This window comes from Chrysemys picta, chromosome 7, assembly GCF_011386835.1.
Source record: "Chrysemys picta bellii isolate R12L10 chromosome 7, ASM1138683v2, whole genome shotgun sequence".
NCBI lineage: Eukaryota > Metazoa > Chordata > Testudines > Emydidae > Chrysemys > Chrysemys picta.
Window position 1 is genome coordinate 30,468,468 of NC_088797.1, and position 21,352 is coordinate 30,489,819.

At 50.1% G+C, this 21,352-nt stretch overlaps 1 protein-coding gene across 9 annotated transcripts in view; it reads right to left on the reverse strand.

The window, feature by feature from the left end:
* The window catches only part of DNAJC4 (DnaJ heat shock protein family (Hsp40) member C4), a 74,881-nt gene that overhangs the window by 36,246 nt on the left and 17,283 nt on the right, over window positions 1-21,352 (reverse strand). For 8 of the 9 annotated variants that reach the window (XM_042849727.2, XM_065552974.1, XM_065552975.1 and 5 more), the window contains 2 exons: window positions 17,373-17,511; window positions 13,960-14,053 (listed from right to left, as the gene is read on the reverse strand). In XM_042849727.2, the coding sequence (XP_042705661.2) occupies window positions 13,960-14,053; window positions 17,373-17,464 (186 nt within the window). In that variant the 5' untranslated portion in view covers window positions 17,465-17,511. The remainder of the gene's footprint in view (window positions 1-13,959; window positions 14,054-17,372; window positions 17,512-21,352) is intronic. The other variant, XM_065552978.1, reaches the window with a different exon arrangement.

Consider the following 21,352-nt stretch of genomic DNA (forward strand, 5'->3'; position numbering starts at 1 on the left):
CCAGATGTGATGGTGATGGGAAGCAGGAGAAAACCCTAAAATAGATTACAGTAATGCCCAGTGATTGCATCCGGGACTGGGGTCCCCATCAGCTAATGCATGTGCCAAGGCAATCTGCTCTGAATGCCTCCCCCAACCCCTAGCATTCCTGTCTTTTACCCCACCCCCCTACCCCCCATGCACACACACACACAGCATTCCTTCCCGGCAAACTGTGTTCTTAGGAAGGGGAGGCACACTTTTTTGGGACCAATCATTTCACAACTTGGACCATGGAAGGCAGCTGCCATGAAAAGATTCCCTGGCTCAGCTGTGCAGGGGGCTGGGCAGAGAGGCAGCTTAGGTTTCCCACCGGGAGTGAAGGAGTCAATGGTCTCCTCGATCAGGAGTGGTTGAGCTAAGAGCAGCCCTGCCTCACCGGCACCACCCAGACAGTGGGGTCTGTCACATAGGCCCATGCAACACCAGATGCTAGCGGAACAGGGATTAAAGAACTGAAACACAGGAGGGATGGGAAAGGCCTTGTGGGTAAGACACCGAGCTGCGAGTCAAGAGATCAGGGTTTAATTTCTGGCTCTGCCACAGACTCCCCGTGATCCTGGGCAAGTCACGTCACCTCTGTGCCTTACTTTCCCCGCTTGTACAATAAGGAGACTAATTCTTTGTGTATTTAGACTATGAACTCTCTGGAGCAGGGAATCTCTCTCACTAGGTATCTGGGCAGGCCCAGCACAAATTGGGCCCCCATCTCAGCACGGGTTTGGCACAACAGTGGGCCCAATCTCAGTCAGAGCCTCTAAACACAGGGGGAGGGATAGCTCAGTGGTTTGAGCATTGGCCTGATAAACCCACGGTTGTGAGTTCAGCCCTTTAGGGGGCCACTTAGGGATCTGGGGCAAAATCAGTACTTGGTCCTGCTAGTGAAGGCAGGGGGCTGGACTTGATGACCTTTCAAGGTCCCTTCTAGTTCTAGGAGATGGGATATCTCCATTAATTTAATTTAAAAAAACACAGCTGTCATAGAAATAATAATGAGACAGTCCCTGCTGGATGTGCCCAAAACATGCCCAGCACAGATGAGCCGTTTCCATATTGGAAAGTGGCCACCGAAAAATTCCCCCAATGTTTATTTCACTTGAAAATAGCCAGAAATAGAGTACATGCTCAACATTCTAAACTGCACGTTTCCCTGCAAACCAACAGCTGCTGGAGGGGATGTCGCTGCTAGGCGCAGGTGGGGTGGAATCATGTGGTAGGAGGGAATAAGGATCTTTGGGAACAGCCCCCCTATGGGGCGAGGGGAGGGGCTCTCCAACAGCATTTGCGTGAGATCCTCAGCTAGAGCTCTAGAAACTGACCCCAGCTGAGAAGCAGCCCCCACGTTTCCAGGCCAGTCCCCAAGTGTTTTGCCCTCTGCTCCCAGGAAGTTCCTCATGTAGTGAGGGAGTTGAGCCCTGAGCTAGGGACATGGTTTCATGTGCCTCCTACAGACCACAAGGCTGCTGCTCCTGGCCCTGCCCAGAAGCTGGGAGCTTCTTCCAACTGATTGCTGGCGGGAGAGTTATGTGCTGCTTGGAAGCAGTTTGTTAAAGGCTGGGCCCCAGGGTCGAGCTCTTGCTTCCTGCACACGCGAAGGGGACAGAAACAGCTGCACGCAGATGGTCAGGGATGTTTCAGTGTGCATGCTCCTTTGACGTGGGTGACTGAGGATGTAACTCCTTGCTCCACTGGGATACTTGGCTTAACGTGTTGATTGTTATGATTACCGTAGTAGAAACCAGGTTGATATCAGGGCCCCATCACTCCAGGTGCTGCATAGACCCTCACCAAAATCGGAACCACCATTGTGCTAGGCACTGCACAGACCCTGACTGAGATCAGGGCCCACATTGTGCTGGGTGCTGCACAGACCCCCCCACTGAGATCAGGACCCCCATTGTGCCAGGCGCTGCACAGACCCCCACTGAGATCAGGGCCCCCATTGTCAGGGCCGGCTCCTGCCGCTGCCCCCCCCCCCACGGGGAGCACGGCAGGGAAGGGTGGTGAGCCTGGCTGCGGGCCCGCTCTCCCTGACCGGCCGGAGCACCGGGAGGAGGGTGGAGAGCCCAGCCGGGGCCCCGCTCTCCCTGACCGGCCGGAGCGCCGGGAGGAGGGCGGAGAGTCCGGCTGGGGCTCCGCTCTCCCCGGCGGCCAGAGCGCCAGGGAGAGGGCGGCAAGCTGGCCGGGGCTCCGCTCTCCCCAGCGGCCAGAGCGCCGGGGGGAGGGCGGTGAGCCTGGCCGGGGCTCCGCTCTCCCCGGCAGCCAGATCGCCGGGAGGAGGGCGGAGAGCCCGGCCAGGGCTCCGCTCTCCCCGGCAGCCAGAGCACCAGGGGGAGGGCGGCGAGCCCAGTCGTGGCCCTGCTCTCGGGCCAGAGCGCCGCGCCGCCCCCCCTCGAGGTGCCGCCCCAAGCACATGCTTGGTGGGCTGGTGCCTGGAGCCGGCCCTGCCCATTGTGCCAGGCGCTGCACAGACCCCCACTGAGATCAGGGCCCCCCTTGTGCCAGGCGCTGCACAGACCCCCACTGAGATCAGGGCCCCCCTTGTGCCAGGCGCTGCACAGACCCCCACTGAGATCAAGGCCCCCATTGTGCCAGGCGCTGCACAGACCCCGACTGAGATCAAGGCCCTCATTGTGCCAGGCGCTGCACAGACCCCAACTGAGATCAGGGCCCCCATTGCGCCAGGCACTGCACAGACCCTGACTGAGATCAGGGCCTCCATTGTGCCAGGCGCTGCACAGACCCCGACTGAGATCAGGGCCCCCATTGTGCCAGGCTCTGCGCAGACACACAGTGACAGGCAGTCCCTGCTCCAAAGAGCTCTCAATCGAAACAGACAAAGGAAGGATCATTATCCCCTCTTTACACATAGAGAAACTGATTCCCAGGGAGATGAAGTGACTTCCCCAAGGTCGCTCAGGGAGTCTGTGGAAGAGCTGGGAACTGACTCCTGATGTTCTAAGCCCCCCTCCACTGCCTCACCCACAAGCCCACATCTCTCCTGTTTTGCGCAGAGAGATTTCCCAGGGTGCATTTCAACCAGACATTTAAAATTTCATCCCAGTGTCCCAGCCCATGCCCACTTCCCTGCTGTCATCCTGCTCCTAGTAACTTTAAATGCAGAGCACATCTCAGAGACCTCCCAACCTGGAAGTCCCATCAAGACTGCACTGAGAGAGACGTGAGTGATTGGAGCAGGGACAGACTCCCGGGAGTCTCTTTCTCCCAGTTGCAGACTAGCTTCCACTGATGCTGCAGCCAGCCCACATGCAGGCATCACTGCGTGATGCTCTTCGAGATCTCCCCTCACCAGCAGATCTTTACACACACCGGGCTGGGCGGCCCAAATGCACCTCCCCTCTGCCCCCACATGCAATTCTGAGTGTATCACCAACCCAATCTAGCTATTTATATGACCCCATTATTGTAGTATCTGAATGCTTCACAGTGTTTAATATATTTATCCTCATAATCCCCTGTGAGGCTCCCATCATGCCAGGTGCTGCACAGATGGCTGGGATCAGGGTCCCACACAGTGCTGGCAGCTGCACAAGACATCCTGACCAGAACTGAGCCTGCCGCTGTGCCAGGCACTGCATAGACCCCTGCCCAGAAACAGGGCCCCAGGCCGGAATTGGGGCTTCCCACCATCCTGGGTGCTGCACAGACACACACTGTGAGATAGTCCCTGCCCTGACGAGCTCAGTGTCTAAATAGACAAAGGAAGGATCAATATCCCCATTCTACAGATGGGGAAACTGAGGTGCAGAAAGGCTAAGTGACTTGCCCAAGGTCACACAGGGAGCCTGTGGCTGAGCAGGGGCTTGAAACCAGGTCTCCCTAGTGCTCTAACATCTGAGCCATTCTCCTCCTCTGGCACAGTGCATTAAAACCAGCCACACAGGTCCTTCAGACATGAACAAAATGGGTACAAATGATTCCAGCTCTGGAGAACCTACCTTGAAGTGAAACTGAAGGAATTTGATCAATTTAGCTTATTGAAGAGAAGATAAGGAGATGAGTTGACCCTGGTCTATAAGCACCTCCATGGAGAGGAGCTTTCTGAGAGCAGAGGCTCTTCAATCCAGCAGACAAGACAGAATGAGATACAAGGGCTGGGAGCTGAAGCTGGAAAAATTCAGACTAGGGAAAATCGTTTTTAACAGAGAGAGCGGTTAACCATTGCAGAGATGTTATGATGGAGGGTGCTGATGGCTGCCAGCAAGTGTGTCTTTAATCTCTGCGCAATCATAGATCCTGGTAAAGCTGATGGGCCTTCCAGCACCTTTCACTCAGGCTAAATGAGGGAGCAATTAAATGAACCTTTGTATAGTCATAGCTGAAACAATAGAAGCCACTGCCCAAGGCATGGACCAGCATGGCAAGGCCTGGGAAGAAGCTGAGCCATGTGGCTTGAGGGGTTTCTCTAGAGACTGATTGCAAACAGGGGGGCTGGAGTCTTGGTTTGGTTACAGCTGTCTGAGTGTGTGTGACAGGAATCAGAAAGCAAGCAAGGGAGAGAAGCACATGGTAGCCTTCTCTGAAATGCTTCCAGTTTCACATGCAGGGCCATTTAGACAGGTAGAACTGCAGGGTCTCAATGCATGGATGAGAGAATGGTGTTTGGAAGAGGGTTTTAGGTTTATTAAGAATTGGGGAATCTTTTGGGAAAGGAGGAGCCTATGCAGGAAGGATGGGCTCCACCTAAACCAAAAGAGAACCAAATTTCTGGCATATACAATTAAAAAGGTTGTAGAGGAGTTTTTAAACTAAGAGCTGGGGAAAATCTGACAGGAGCAGAGGAGCACACGATTCAGATAGACACATCCCTTTGAGGAGGATTTATTAAAGGGGATACTTTATATCCTAGGAAAGAGGAGAGGATAGAAGTTGATAAAGTACAGGGAGGAACTGAAGAGAAACAGTCAAATGAAAAAAGAGTCCCATTCAATTACATCACATGAAAGCAGACAACTAAATATTGACCAGTTTTATAAGTGCAGGTATACAAATGCAAGAAGTCCAAATACTGAGATGGGTGAACTTGAGTGCCTGGTATTAAATGAGAATATTGCTATTATAGGCATCACAGAAACTTGGTGAAATGGTGATAATCAATGGGACATGGTAATGCCAGGGTATAAAACATACAAGAATGACAGAGTAGGTTGCAGTGGTGGGAGAGTGGCACTATATGTGAAAGAAAGCAGAATCAAATAAGGTAAATATCTTAAACAAATCAAACTGTACCAAAGAATCTCAATGGATAGAAATGTTATGCTTGAAAAATTAGAGTATAACAATAGGAATATACTACCAACCACCTGACCAGGATGATGAGGGTGACTATGAAATGCTCAGGGAGATTTGAGAGGCTACAAAAACAGAAAACCCAATAATAATGGTGGATTTCAACTACCCCCATATTAACTGGGCGCATATCACCTCAGGATGGAATGCAGAGATAAAATGTTTAGACACCATTAATGACTGATTCTTGGAGGAGCAAGTCCTGGAACCCACATGGGGAGAGGCAATTCTTGATTTAGTACAAAATGGAGCACAGGATCTGGTCCAAGAGGTGAACATAGCTGAAACACTTGAGCAACCATAATGTAATTAAATTTAACATCTTTGTATGGGAGAAAATACCAAAGAAACCCGCCACAGTAGCATTTAACTTTAAAAAGGGGAACTACATTAAAATGAGGAGGGTAGTTAAATGGAAATTAAAGGAGACAGTCACATGAGTGAAAGACCTGCAAGCTGCATGGAAACTTACTATAATAGAAGCTCAAACTACATATATACCCCAAATAAAAACAAAAAACCCCCAAACCAGTAAGAGAACCAGTACTGCTTCCAGCAGCTCCCATTGGCCTGGAGCAGCGAACCGCAGCCACTGGGAGACGCAATCGGCCGAACCTGCGGACGCGGCAGGTAAACAAATCGGCCCGGCCCACCAGGGGCTTTCCCTGCACAAGCGGTGGAACAAGTTTGGGAACCACTGCTTTATATAAATCCATGGTATGTCCACAAACTGAATGCTGCATGCAGTTCTGGTTGCCCTAGCTCTAGAAAGATACAACAGAATTGGAAAAGGTACAGAGAAGGGAAACAAAAATGATTAGGATATGGGACAGCTTCCATATGAGGAGAGAATAAAAAGACTAGGTCTGTTCAGCTTGAAAAAAAGATGACTAAGGTGGGGATATGACAGAGGTCTATAAAATCATGAATGATGTGGAGAAATTGAATAAGGAAGTGTTATTTATCCATTCCCATAACACAAAAACCAGGGGTCACCCAATGAAATTAATAGGCAGCAGGTTTAAAACAAACAAGGAAGTACTTCTTCACACAACGCACAGTCAGCCTGTGGCACTTGTTGCCAGGGAATGTTGTGAAGGCCAAAAATCTAACTGGGTTCAAAAAAGAATTTGGTAAACTCATGGAGAACAGGTCCATAAATGTCTATTAGCCAAGATGGTCAGGGACACAGTCGCATGCTCTGGGTGTCCCTAAACCTCTGAGTGCCAGAAGCTGGGACTGGATGACAGTGGATGGATCACTTGATAAATTCCCCTGTTCTGTTCATTTCCTCTGAAGCATCAGGCATTGGCGACTGTCAGAAGACAGGATACTGGGCTAGATGGACCATTGGTCTGACCCAGTATGGCCATTCTTATGACTCTGAGATGAAGCCAAGAGAGAGTGCTTCTTTTGGGCACCGGACTGGCTGGAATGGTAGGCTTGGAAACTGCCTCCTACTGTTTATTTCTACTGTCGTCAGGGAAATAGGATTTTGTGGACATTCTTTGTAAATATACAGGTTTGCACTACAGAAATATCTGACTCATAACTTCATAGATAATAAGGCCAGAAGGGACCACTGTGATCATCTAATCTGACCTCCTGTATAGAACAGGAGGCCCTGAATTAATTCCTGGTTGAACCACAGCAGATCTTTTAGAGAAACATCTAATTTTAATTTACAAATTGTCAGTGATGGAGAATCCACCACAGCCCTTGGGAAGCTGCTCCAATGGTTAATTACCCTCACTGGCAAAAACCTGAGCCTTATTTTCTGTCTGAATTTGTCTAAGCTTCAGCTTTCAGCCATTGGATTTTGTTGTACCTTTGTCTGCTAGATTGAAGAACCCTTTAGTATCAAATTTCCATTCCACATGTAGGTACTTATAGACAGATCAAGTTACCCCACAACCATCTCCGTTAAGCTAAACAGATTGAGCTTCTTGAGTCAATCAATACAAGGCATTTTCCAACCCTTTTAATCATGCTTGTAGCTCTTCTCTGAACTCCTTCCAGTTAATAAACATCCTTCTTGAATTGTGGACACCAGAGCTGGACACAGGTTTCTAGCAGCGGTTGCACCAATGCCAAATGTAGAGGTGAGATAACCTCCCTACTTCTATTTGAGATTGTACTGTTTATACATTCAAGGATTGCATTAGCCCTTTTGGACACAGCATCACACTGGGAGTTCATGTTTAACTGATTATAAGCCACAACCCCCCAAATTTTTTCAGAGTCACTGCTTCCCAGGATAGAGTCCCGCATCCTGTAAATATGGCCTACATTCTTTGTTCCTTGATGTATAACTTTACATTGGTCACATTAAAACACACATTCTTTGTTTGCGCCCAGCTTACCGAGCTTTTGCTTACCAAGAGATCCAGGTTGCTCTATCAGTGACCAGTCCTCTTCAAAATTTACCACTCCCCAATCTTTGAGTCATCTGCCAGTGATGACTTTATGTTTTCTTCTAGGTCATTGATGAATGGTATATAGCACTGGGCCAAGAACTGATTCCTGTGGGACCCCATCAGATTGCACCCGCTCAGTGAGGATTGCCTATTTACAATTACATTTTGAGACCTATCAGTTAGCCATCATTTAATCCCTTTAATGTGCGCCATGCTGATTTTGTATCATTCGAGCTTTTTAATCAAAATGTTGTGTAGTCCAAGTCAAATGCCGGAGAGAAGTCTATTACATCAGCACTATGACCTTTATCAATCAAACTTGTAATCTCAGCAGGAAAAGACATCAAGTTAGTTTGACAGAATCTATTTTCCATAACCCACGTAAATTGCCATTAATTATATTCCCCTCCTTTCATTAAATTATTAATTGAGTCCTGGATCAGTCACTCCGTTATCATAAAATCTGCTTCTCCCCCTATCAAGAACACGCCAGCAAGGCCCCACATATTGCCGCTTGGGCCAAGGGACAATAGCACCAAGGGACACAGGGGCGTCGCCCTCACGTGGAGTCCAGAAATGGAGGTTGGGTATCTCTTTCTAAATGATGCTCTAGCTCAAGCAGAGGCTCTGGGTTGCAGGCAGGAATCCCTGGGGGAGTCTCTGGCCTTGACCTGATATCTTTTAAGCTGGGGGAGGTTTAAAACAAGTATTTTGCTTCAGAAGTCACCACCACACACCCCCTCTCCCCTAAAAATCAACATACATCCCCAGGCACTGGCAGAGACAGGATCATCTCGGCTTGTTAACATGGAAGCCCCAGGAGGAAACAACAAAGGGATTAGGAGCTGGTCTGGGGAACATCTTCAAGCCACATCAAAGGGCCTGCGTTGCCTCATGGGTTCAAAGGCTGAAAGGGACCATTAGAGCACCTAGCCTGACCTCTGGATAACACAGGCCAGATAAATTCACCCACTTCCCCGGTACTGAGCCCAGTCACTTATGTATGACGAAAGCCTCTTCCAGAAAGGCAGCCAGGCTGGATTTGAAGCCACTAAGAGCTAGAGAATCCACCACTTCCTTTGGCAACTTGTTCCAGTGGTTAATCACACTCACTGTTAAAAATCTGTGGCTTATTGGAATGTGCCTGGCTTTAGCTCCCAGCCATTGGCTCTCATTCAGCCTTTCTGTGCTAGACTAAAGACCCTTTAGTACCTGGTATGTTCTGCCCATGAAGGCACTTACATACAACATACAGTAATAAGTCACCTCTTGATCTTTCTGAGAAGCTGAACAGATTGAGCTCTTGAAATCAGATGATACATGCTTACAATGCAAGGGTTTATGCTGTGGCATCTTGCAGGACCAGGCCAAACAGCTCCCATGCCACTGATATTTCTACATAGTAGTATTCTGAGCTCACCTGCTTCTTGTCTGCCACCCACCCACCATGGTTCTAAAGAGATGTCAAGCTAGATTCCCTTGTTTGTGTGTGAATTGCTACTTTGACAGTCGGCTCTTTGGGCAGGGACTGTCTTTTTGTTCTGTTTGTACAGGATCTAGTCCATGACTGGGGCTCCTCGACACTATGGTAATACAAGCAAATAATAAATAATAATATCCTGGATACATTTCTGTCTTGTGCTTTAGGTATTTATAGGAGGCACATGGCCTAGGACTCAGGACACCTGGGTTCTATCGCCAAATCTCCCACTGACCTTGGACAAGTCCCTTTTCAGCTCTGTGCCTCTGTTTCCCCTCCGACCCTTTGTCCACTTAGACTGTAAGCAGTTTGGGACACAAACTGTCTCTTGCTCTGTACCTTTGCTGCGCCCGGCACAACGGGAGCACCAATCTCAGTTGGAGCTGTGCAGTGCCCAGCACAATGGGGGCCCCGATCTCAGTCAGGGTCTGTGCAGCGCCTGGCACAATGGAGGCCCAAATCTCAGCTGGGGCCTGAAATTCCTATTTTAATACACATAGCAACAAATTTGCAAAGCTTTAAATAGAAAATTCAAGATTTTCTAAAGCATGATTTTCTAGAGGACGCCTGCGTACTGATTTTTAACTGGATTCATGCTCTTAAGTCAATTAGCTGGTTTCAAAAATCCCACCCCAGGGGTTCAAAGGAAGGGCCAGAACCTGCCTGCTCTCTCATTTATTTGCATCAAAGTAGCCCCTGGACAATGAGGTGGGATTTTTTAAATCAACTAATTGACTTAGGAGCACAAGTGAAAAGTCAGCACCCAGGAGCTCCAGCACCAGTGCAGAACCCCACTGTGCTAGGCACTGCCCAGACACTGAGCAAAAAGACAGACCCTGTCTCACCTTTAAAGGGCCTCAACTTCAGAGTTCCAATTCTCAGCCTTATTTAGAATATCAGACCTCTTTCAGGTGCCTTAAATTGGGGTGCTGAAAAAAATCACTAGTCAACGTCTTAACTTACAACAATGATTACATCAAAATATTGTAAGGTTGTTTCCTGTAGAGCTGCCTCCTCTCCCCTCATCCCAGTGGCTTGGCAAGAGACTGGATGTAATACAAAACTTGGCTGGCTTTGCTTAGCTCACATTTACTCTACTTTGTATATTTGTAACTTTCTATTTTGGGAAAAGTGGTTTTTTTTGGGGGGGGAAATAAAGCCATAAACAACCAATGATAGCAGCCCTGATGACAATACACAAGGCACCCAGCTAGAGGCAAAGCAGAGCACATTTCTGTAGGAGCATGACTACATTATTATTATTTCTTAACATCTTCTCCCAGTTATTTCACATTAAACAAACAAGTCTCCTCATTCTTTTCTAATTAAGATGCCACTCTTCTGGACTTGCCATGTAGACAACTCAGAATTGGCAGCTTCCTATTCCCAGCTACTGTGGAGTGGTGCTGTTCAACAACTGCTGTGTACCACCCCAGAGGTGGCTGCATTTCTAAGGCAACAGGGGTGTAGGGAAGATGGTTTCTATCCCAGTTCTGCTGCTGACTCGATGTGGGACCTTGGGCAAATTCCTTTCCCACTCTATGGCTCAGTTCCTCTCCCCGCCCCCCACACGTTTGTATCATTAAATGGCAAGTTCTTTGGGGCAGGGACCGTATCACTCTATGTCTGCACAGCGCCTGGTAAGACTGGGGCCCAAATCTTGGCTGAGGGTCTGTGCACTATCCAGCACGAGGGGGGTCCCATTCTGAGCTGGGGATCCATGCAACACCCAGCACTACGGGGGCTCTGATACCAGCTAGGGATCCATGCAGAATCTGGCACACTGGGGGCCCTGATCTCGACTCTGGGTCTTTGAAGCACCCAGCACGATTGGGGTCCGGATCTCAGCTGAGGATCCATGCAGCACCTGGCTCAAGTGGGGTCCCAATCTCAGCTGGGGAGCCATGCAGTGCCCAGCATGACTGGGGTCCTAGTCTCAGCTGGGGATCCATGCAGCACCCGACATGATGGGTGCCCCAATCTCCACCAGGGGCTACTTTGATAGAAATCAGAGAGCATCCGGGTTCTGGCCCTTCTTTTAAACCCATGGGGTGGGATTTATGAAACCAACTAATTGATTTAGGAGCAGAAGTCCCATTACATGCCATCACCCAGGAGCCCTAGTCATGGACCAGAACACCACTGTTTCAAGTGCTGTACAAACACAGAACAAAGACAGTCCCTGTCCCAGGAAGCTTCCACACCATATGCTCAACCTTAAGTATATGAGTGGTTCCACTGGACACAAGCAGGACTTAAAGGCAAGCACATGCTTGAGTTCTGTATGGGCCTGGGCCCAGAGTTCTCAGTAATGTGCAGGATTGAGACCTAAATCTCTACAAGCAGCAAGCACAGGAAGGATGGCCGGGTGGTTAAGCTGCTGCTTTAGGGCTCAGGAGACTTGTGTTCAATTCTTGCTCTGCCACAGACTCCCTGGGTGATCTTGAGCAAGTCACTTAGCTTCTCTGTGCCTTGGCTCCCCAACTGTACAATGGGGATAACAGCACTGCCGTGCCTTACAGGGGGGTGTAGGGAGAGAGACATTGGGAGGTGCTCAGATGCTATGGGGATGAGGGCCAGATAAGCACCATAGATAGAGAGAGATACCAAATAGATTCTGTGTGTACGTCTGCCTTCAGGCTGGAGCCTACACTCTCAAGCTAATATGCAGCCGAGACACAGCCGGCTCTTTGCACACCTGCTGCCAGCGTTGTCTGGACACACAATGCATGCAAGCGGCTGTGATAAGGTTCAGCCAGATTTCCTCCGATGGTGACTAACAACTGGGGCTGAGTGTTCACAAGGTGTGTGGGGATGATAGCCAAGGAGGAAATTCCAAGGCCAGCTGGGAGCAGTGGAGCAGGCATCAAATGCTAAAGCCATAGCTGGTGCCCAAGCAGGAGGATATTTTGGAGCAGTGTCTGGGCGTCCTCTAACAGGAAAGGTCAGAGGCGCTTTGAGGGGCTTAACAATGAACTGGGCTGACGTCAGAGCAGGGTGGAGAAGAGCCACAAAAATGAGTGGAGGGCAGGGGAAAAAACGTAGAGTGAAAGACTTAAGGAGATTCATGTGTTTAACTTATCAAAAAGATCAAGACTAGATTTGCTTACAGCATATAAGGACCTTTATGGAGAGGAAATCCTGGGTACTAAAGGGCTCTTTAACATAGCAGAGAGAGGCAGGACAAGAACTAATGGCTGGAAGTTAAAGCCAGACACATTCCAGTTAGAAAGGCACAAATTTTTAACAGGGAGGGTGATGAACCATTGGAACAAACTTCCATGGGAAGTGGTAGACTCATGGATTTTTAAGGTCAGAAGGTACCACTGTGATAATCTAATCTGACCTCTTGTATAATACAGGCCCATAGGACATCCCAGAATTACCAGCTGCTTGAACTAGAGCAGATAATTTAGAAAAACATTAATCTTGATTTAAACATTCCTAGTGATGGAGAATCCACCACATCCCTTGGGTAGTTGTTCCAGTGGTTAATTCTCCTCACTGGTAAAAATCAACAGAGGGTCCTGTGGCACCTTTGAGACTAACAGAAGTACTGGGAGCATAAGCTTTCGTGGGTAAGAACCTCACTTCTTCAGTCAGACTTGCATCTGAAGAAGTGAGGTTCTTACCCACGAAAGCTTATGCTCCCAGTACTTCTGTTAGTCTCAAAGGTGCCACAGGACCCTCTGTTGCTTTTTACAGATTCAGACTAACACGGCTACCCCTCTGATACTGGTAAAAATGTACATCTTAATTCCAGTCTTATTCTGCATCTCTTGATATCTCTCTCTCTCTCTCTCTCTCACACACACACACACACACACACACACGTGTGAACACACACTCTGCACCAGATTGGAAAACCAACTAAAAAGTTGCCTCTTCCCTTTGGGAATGCAACACCGGGTCCCCATCCTGCTCTGAACACTTCCTGCCCAGCAGTGCCCTCTTCAGGGAGGAAGGGGAATGGCAAAATGTATCTAACACTCAAAGGCATCAGGATGCAAAGAGTTAATGGTAGGAGGAAAGCTTTTTCCTACTTTTGCTAGGAAGTTCCATGTGATTTCCAAACAGATGGGGTGTTGACAATTGCCTTGGCTGGGCTGGGATCCTCCCCCAGCTCAGCACAGGCTCCTGCATTCCCGGTACCATTTGCTGCTTGCGTAACACAGGGGCCCCATTAGTAGTGGGAGTGGAGGTCACAGAGGGTCAAATATCCCAAGCAGAATCGATCATCATTTATTTGCTCTGGTGGCTGATGGGAACTGGCAGCAGAGATGGCAAGGGCTAGATGAAGGATGGAGAAGTGGGGAAGCTCCATATCCTATTTGTTTAACTGGTGAGGGTCTACCAGTACCATGTATTAAGCCCACGCCCTTCCCAGAGCTGGGAAGAGAACCCAGGAGTTCTGACTTCCAGCCCCGATCTATTGATGAAAAGTGCTAGATAAGGTTTTACTGTCATTCTTCTTATTACTACTCTAACCCACTTCCTCTCAGAGCCAGAACAGAAACTGACTCCCCACACTCCCCTTATAGAGCCAGGAACATCACCCAGGGATCCTGACTACCTGGCCTTAAGCTTAACCACTAAAACAGGCATGTGCTGTGCCAGGATGCAGTTCCCCAGCCTTTGCCAGCTCTCACACCCTGTTATCCAGGCCAGACCCACAATGACAAACACTGGCATAGCAAGAGCCACATCCTGTACCTTCTTTGACTTGGCGAAGAAGGCTTGTTTGATCTCTTCCATGGTGGCGTCTTGCTTGATTCCCAGCAGGTCATAGTAATTGCTGCGGACAGACCTAGGGGAAAGAAGGCACAGGTACACTCATCTCTCTGAGTCCCCGTGGCTGTACCAGTGAGCCAGTTCCAATTCCTTCCTCGTTCAGCCAAAGCAGGGTGTAGGATCTGGGCTACAGACCTGCCACCGGGGCTGGACTGCCAGCGCCGGGGCACAAGGACAGTGGAATGGCAAGTTTCCCTCGTCCCCAATATGTCTGTACTGGAGGAACTCTATGGGGAGGAAAGGGGAGGTCAGAGCCCACGGCTCTCTGCCAGGACCCCCCCAGACCGCTGGTGATGGGGACACTGGAATGAGACAGTAAAGATTGATGCTCTTGTCCCTTCAGTCAGAGTGCTTCTCCACTCTCCAGAGCCCCGCAGGGCTGTTTCTGTTAGGAGGAGAAGTCAATGCTGCTCTGAGTCCGGTCTGTTCTGGAGACTTGAGGCACTGTGTTCTAGTGGACAGAGTACTGGAGTGGGGACTCAGGACACCTGGGTTCTATTCCCTGCTCTGCCCCGGGCCTGCTGGGCAGATCCCTTCCACTCTCTGTGCCTGTTTCCTCATCTGTAAAATGGGGATGATGCTACTGATCTCCTTTGCAAAACACTTTGAGATGAATAGATGAAAAGTGTTAGATAAGGGCTAGGGATTTATTATTATAATTGATACAAGCTGGCTTATTTGCAAAGAAAGGGCACAAAGTCCTGTTTCCCTGAATGCAGCAGATACAACCAACAGAAGACTGGCTCCTTGCTGCAAAAGCCCCACATCTGCCCCTCCCGTGGGCTCTGTGCCCAAGAAACTCTGTCTCTCTGCTCCCTCTCAGGGTCCCATTCAAGACTATTTCCCCTGGCTACCTGTCTCTGACACACAAAGCCTGCAACTGATTTCCTAGTGCCTGCGCTTCCAACCCAGGAACCCCTTCAGCCCACAGGGCTTAGCTCTGGTCTGCCAACAATACTAGGAAACCTACGGGAATTAGACACCTGACATCCATGAATTTCCAGGGGTACATAAACCCTAGCCTAAATATACACACCTCTCACCCAAACCATCCCTGGCTATGTCCCATGCTGCTGTGGTTCTCAGGACACCCTGCCATCTTCACACCATCGCTACCAGGGCACATCAGTGGGACACGGCATGGCTTGTCTTCTGGCAGAAAGTGCCAGGGCTATTTGCTTTTGTTTTTTTATTGGTTTCCCCAGGGTAGAAAGGGCAGGTAGCAGGGCAACATTGGGGAGGAAAGGAAGAACGGAGGTGAGGACTACACGGACACCCAGGTCCTCCAGCGTCTCCAGGGGGACGAACACGCCCCCCACCGCCAGACCCTTCTCCACCACCTCCTGGGCGGTGGCCTCCGAGGCAAGGAAGAAGACAACCTTGCCATACATTTTGGAGGCCGCCACGATGGCCGTTGGCCCCACCACCCTCGCCAACGCCCGCACGTAGGTAGGTCTCCACGTGGGGCGAGGCGGGCACCAGGAGGCAACGGACGCCGTGCTTAGGGGCCCCGGCCGCTATAGATGGAAGCAGAGGCGGTGGATGGACGAGATGATGTAGCGGCAGGCGGGGGAGCTGCCGCCACCTGGGCATACGCCCTGGGGGCCGGGGTAGGGGCACCCGCAGAGCTGGTGGAGGGAACAGCGGTGAGGGACGTCGCGGCCGATGGCAGGGCCGCAGCAGTGGGGGCAGCCCCTTCCATGGAGGGCCCAGTCTTCTTAGCGGGGCTCTTTCCTTTCTTTTTGCCCTGGCCTTTCTGCCAGCCGGGGGGGCTCCCCCACAATCGGAGGGGGCGAGGGACGTGGCAGCAGCGGAGGTCACCTCATCGCCTGCCTATGCTCCCTCAGCGGGGGCAGTGGCAGGTGGTTTGGCAGCGACGGTTGAGGTAGAGGCTAAGGGGGTCGTCGGGGGGACAGGCGGCGGGGCCTACCTGAGGGGTCTCGCCCGCCGTGGTCCCCTCCATAATGAGCAGTGAAGAAGGGGAAAACACACCAGAGAAGGGGGGCAGGGGAAGGGGAAGCAAGTCAACCACTCCTCCCCGCTAGGCTGCAGGCAGGGGAGGAGGGCGCCCAAACGGGGGAGGGGGAGTAGGGGGGGTATCAAGGGCTTGGGGGGGGGGGGTGTCAGTCACCGACCTAAGATGGAAACCGGCTCCTCTAGCTGCACTAAGGGAGGGAAGGTCACAATAACATCAGGGGGTGCAGTGATTAACCAAAACAGGGAGGGGGGCACAAGCGCATGGGCTTGTGCCAGGGCTATTTGTTGCTAGGTTGGCAGACAGGGCCATGGCTACTGGTGTGAGGCATTTATATATGGAGCTGATATTGGGTGAAGAAAGAAAAACAGCTCTGGGATTTCCAAAGTGATAGGTATCGAGCAAGGTCATTCTGAGGGAGCGGGGGAACTAACTGGGTTGTGCTACTTGAGAGAGAGAGAGAGAGTGTGTGTGTGTGTGTGTGTGTGTGTGTGTGTGTGTCCCAGTTCTTCTTGAGATGCAGAAGATTCATTAATAACCCAGTCATCAGGGCCTCTGTGTGTAAGCAAATGAGTTCATGTGTCAGAGTGAGTAAACAAGCATGTTTATGCAAATGCAAGCAAACATGTGAGTAAGCGAGCCAATGCATGTGTAAATATTTGTGAGGGAACATATGTGTAAGTGAATGAGTGTGTGTCTGAACAAGCGAACGCATGTGTGGGCGTGTGCAGGAGCAAGTGCATGTAAGGGTAAGAGACTGTGAACAAGTGAATGGGTGAGTGAATGTGTAATAGTGTGAGCAAGCGAGTGCATGGGTAAGAGAATGAATCTGTTGGTCCTCCTTGAAGGAGAGATTTATTAGTAACCCAGTGTCCGTGTGCGAGAGCAAGTGTGTGCACACACAATCTAGAGTGAATGGATGAGTCTCTTTCTCTCTAGAACAGGAGATTCATTAGTAACACGCTGGACCAGGCATGTTTGCATGTGTGTGTGTGTCTAACATTTCCCAGCTGTGTATATGTCATCTCCATAAACTTGCAGACGTAAGCCCCTTTCCGTTGTTAGTTGCACAGGCCCGGAAGGGGGATGAAACACTGATGTTTTTACTGTCTTCTCCCATTGCCCTTTTGTTTGTGATATAAATCTTGTTAATTTGGCTGGAGTCTTTGCAAGCCAATCAGGTTTTAGTTAAACAGGTGCAGCCCCTGGGAAGGACTTATGTTATGCTGCGTGTTGCTTTACTCTCATCCCTCCACGAAAAGCAGAGTAAAAAAGCATAACCCAAAAAAAGAGATACTGAAAGGCAGACATAGTAGGAGATGGTGCCCTGGTGCCCCAACACCACATTTCATCTACTCACCAGTTTGAGAGTGTGGTAGAAAATGCCCGTTGTGTGGCACTTCTGCACCAAAAGCAGCACCGGCAGACTAAGTGGGGGATGGACAGAGGCATTTTCAGAGCCAGGGAGCAGCACGCAGAGAGCTGGAGGCGATTCAGATCTGCAAGGGTGGGGAGAAAGAGACGGATGTTGGAAAAGCATATGGAAACAACTGATGAAGTGCTGGCTCTTTGAAACAATCCATTGGTCATTTACCAGCCTAGGATAAATTTCCAAGAGAGGCAAATAAGAGGTCATGCACCAACTAGCCCTGCTTAGCTGGGTCCCAACTCTCCATACATTTATGCACATGCTGGATCTACATGTGACAGTAAACTTATGCACTTGCATAAGTTAATGCATGATCAGGGCCCTGGTGTCGGGGGCTTTGTGCTAGCTCTCTGCCTTCACTTACAATGTGCATTGGCCCTGGCTATGGTCCCTGATCACACTACATCTCCCATAATGCACCATGATCTCCCTTCTTGCTGAGCTGCTGCAGCGCCTCATGACAGTTATATTTCAGGTGCCTCATGTTCCCATTCTCTATGGGCTGGGCTTCCTGGTCAGACTACATCTCCCAGGATGCACAGTGCTCTATCCTCCTGGAAAGACACCATGGGAGTCCCTGGTCAGGTGCATCATGGGAGATGTACTCTGACCAAGGACCCTAGCCCATAAAGGAGAATGGGGATGTGATGCACCTGAAGCATAAGCATCTCCAAATATAAATATGTTGGCTTTTGAGCAGCTGGTATTTTGACAGGAGGCAGATGCTTTTCAGGAAGGGACCCTGGGGAGTTTTCACCTTCCTCTGCAGCATGGGATGCAGTTCGCCTGCTGGGGGCATATCTCATCTCATCAAGTCCCTGCCACTGCAGGAGCCTCAGGCAATGGGGGACCCTCGGTCTCTGCCTGGGGCACACAATAGTTTAGACTCTTGAGGACTGAAATGCTTTGCTCTTCTAAAGTCATTGGGGTCAATATAGGGGTAACTGGATGAAATTTAATGCCCTGAACTACACAGGAGGTCAGACTACATGTTCCCTTCTGACCTTGAACTCTATGGAATCTATGAACCCCAGCTGCCCCTCCTGACTAAACTGGGGAAAAAATGGCTATAATCATCAACAACAAATAACAATAGATGGGAACATTCATCATGGAACCCAGAGCCCACATGCATCCCCAAGGGAACAGCCTCGCTTCCCGTCAGCACAGGAGCCAAGCAGAAGCAGGCTGGGAAACATGTCATTCACCGGACAAGCCACTCTTGCTTGCCAAACTGGTGCAAGCCCGGCCGCTGATGCTTGGGCTGCATCCAAACACCTGCCTTCATAGTCTCTCCAACACTGAATGGTTCAAAGATAATAAGCCAGGCTCCAAAAATCACAAGATTGACTTCACAATTATGACAGTGTTTTAAAAAATTGCATTCTGGTTTCTGAGCCTTTAGGGTGCACACTTTTGGCTGTTGCACAGTTCACAGGGGCCTGGGAGTCGGGACTCCAGGGGTCTATTCCCAGCTCTGGGGCGGGAGTGAGATCTAATGAGTTAGAGCGGAGGGCTGTGAATTAGGACACCTGGGTCCTATCCCCAGCTCAGTGATCTTGTGAAAGTCATTTCCATTCTCTGTAAGCTGGATCTCTGCTCCCTTGCTGGGCGATGGATCCTATCCGACCTCTATCTCCAGGACAGACCCCGGAATAGGATATCAGCTAGGGATTCTCCCAGCGGATAAGGGTTTGGGTGAAGGAGGTAGGGAGAGTGGCAGCTCCCCTCTGTGTGAGGGGGTGTCCCCCATGCTCCCTAGCTTTAACCCAGAAAGGCTTACAGCTGATTTCACTGCAGCTCAATGTTGGAGGGACATGAAATTTGCCAAGGATAAGACAAGATCATGGGGATGGAAGCAGAGGTGCACGCTGTGGGATGCCAGAGCCTGCATGCCCTGACAGAGATACCGGCACTGAGCTAATGTATGAGTGTGCAGAGCAGGGGGAAATGGGAGTGTGGAGAGTGTGCAGGAGGGGGATCAGTGTTCAGAGCACGGGGAGAGCAGGGCAGTGAGGCTCTTGTTAAGGAGATTCTGCCGACCAGAACAAACAGGCAGGCATTCACGTCATAAGCGGCCAAGAATAACACCACGGTCGCATTCCAGACCCTCGTGTGGCAGCTGCTGGAAGGATGGGGTGGGGGGCAGCTTGTGCCATTCTGCCAACCCCTCCACATGCGCTGATAACCCTGCCCAGCAGTGACACCTCTCCCTCTCACAGGCAAATTTCCTGTGAACCCAACTTGGCATGGACCTGACAGCCGAGGGAAGGACTGCCTTGCAGGAAGAGTCCAGGATGGAGAGTCAGGACTCCTGGCTTCTATCCCCAGCTCTGGGACGGGACTGGGGTCTACTGCTTAGGGCAGGGGGACTGGGAGTCAGGTCGGGGGGGGGGGGGGGTTGGGAGAGGTGGCTGTGCAGCAACTGGTACAATAGGGGCTCTAATTTCAGTGGGGGCCTACGATAAATAATAAGACCAAATTATAAATAGTAAGACAGTGAAAACCTCAGACGATGATTTGGGCAGCAATGTAGTGCAGTGAATTACACCCTATGGAATCCTGCTTTCTTGGTTCTTTGAAAGGCTGCAAGCATAGCTCTCCACCCCACCCCCCACTCGGCTGTTCAACAAAACAGCGGCCCGGCCACCCAGCGTTAAATAAAACCCCTGTTAATCACCCAAGCTAGCAGCACATGAAGGAAAATTGTGAAACGCTTCAAATGAGGGAGTTGGGCTTTGTGAAATGAGGAATCAGCAGCTTTCCTGGGCTCAAACATTTTGAGTGCTGCTGTGCGCGTGTTAACCCTGCACTGACTGCAGGGCTGGCAAAGGAGAATGACTAAAGGGCTGGAAACCAGGCCTGCTAGTCAGAGACTCCAAGCTTATAAGTACTTATGTGGGGAACAGAAATTGGATGAAGGTCTCTTCAGTCTAGCAGCCAAAGGTCTAAGAAGATCCAAGGGCTGGAAGTTGAAGCTAAACAAATTCAGGCTGGAAACAGTGCACAAATTTTTAACAGCGAGGGTCATTAACTATTGGAACAACTTCCCAAGGGCCGTGGTGGATTCTCCGTCACTGGCAATTGTCCATTCAAAACTGGATGTTTTTCTGTAAGATCTGCTCTACTTCCAACAGGAATTAATTCAGGGCTGGCCTATGGCCTGTGATACACAGAAGGTCTGACTAGATGGTCAATGGTCCCTTCTGGCCTTATGATCTGAGAATCTATGGCTTGTGCGAGCTCTGGGGAACCCAGTTTGCTTGCAAGACACAACCTTGTGAGAAGTCAACACAGATGATTGTCTGCTTCACACCTAGCCAGGTCTCACCTCCAGAGCCTCCCACTGCAGCCTTTAGGCAAGGGACTGGACTGACCCCTGCAGCAGACTCTAGCCGTGTGGACTGTAACCATGTCCCAGCATGCACTTTGGGTGAAATTTACCCTTGTGCAAAGGTCCAGCGTGTGGCCTATGCTCCACGAAATCCCTCTCTGATAGAACTTAAATCAGTGGTTCTCACACTTTTGTCCCAGTGACCCCTTTCACATAGCAAGCCTCTGAGTGTGACCCCCTTATAAATTAAAAACACTTTTTAATATATTTAACACCACTCTAAATGCTGGAGGCAAAGTGGGGTTTGGGGTGGAGGCTGACAGCTCGCACTCCCCCATGTAATAACCTCGCGACCCCCTGAGGGGTTCCGACCCCCAGTTTGAGAACCCCTGACTTAAATGGTGCGTAGTCACTAGGCTAGAGAAGGATCTTATTGTTAAGTAGCTGGACAAGAACTCAGGAGGTCTGGGTTCAATTCCCAGCTCTGTCACAGATCCCCAGTGTCACTGTGGTTGGGCCTCAGTTTCTCCATCTGTAAAATGAGGATAAAACTGCACGGAACTTGGATTTGGCTGTA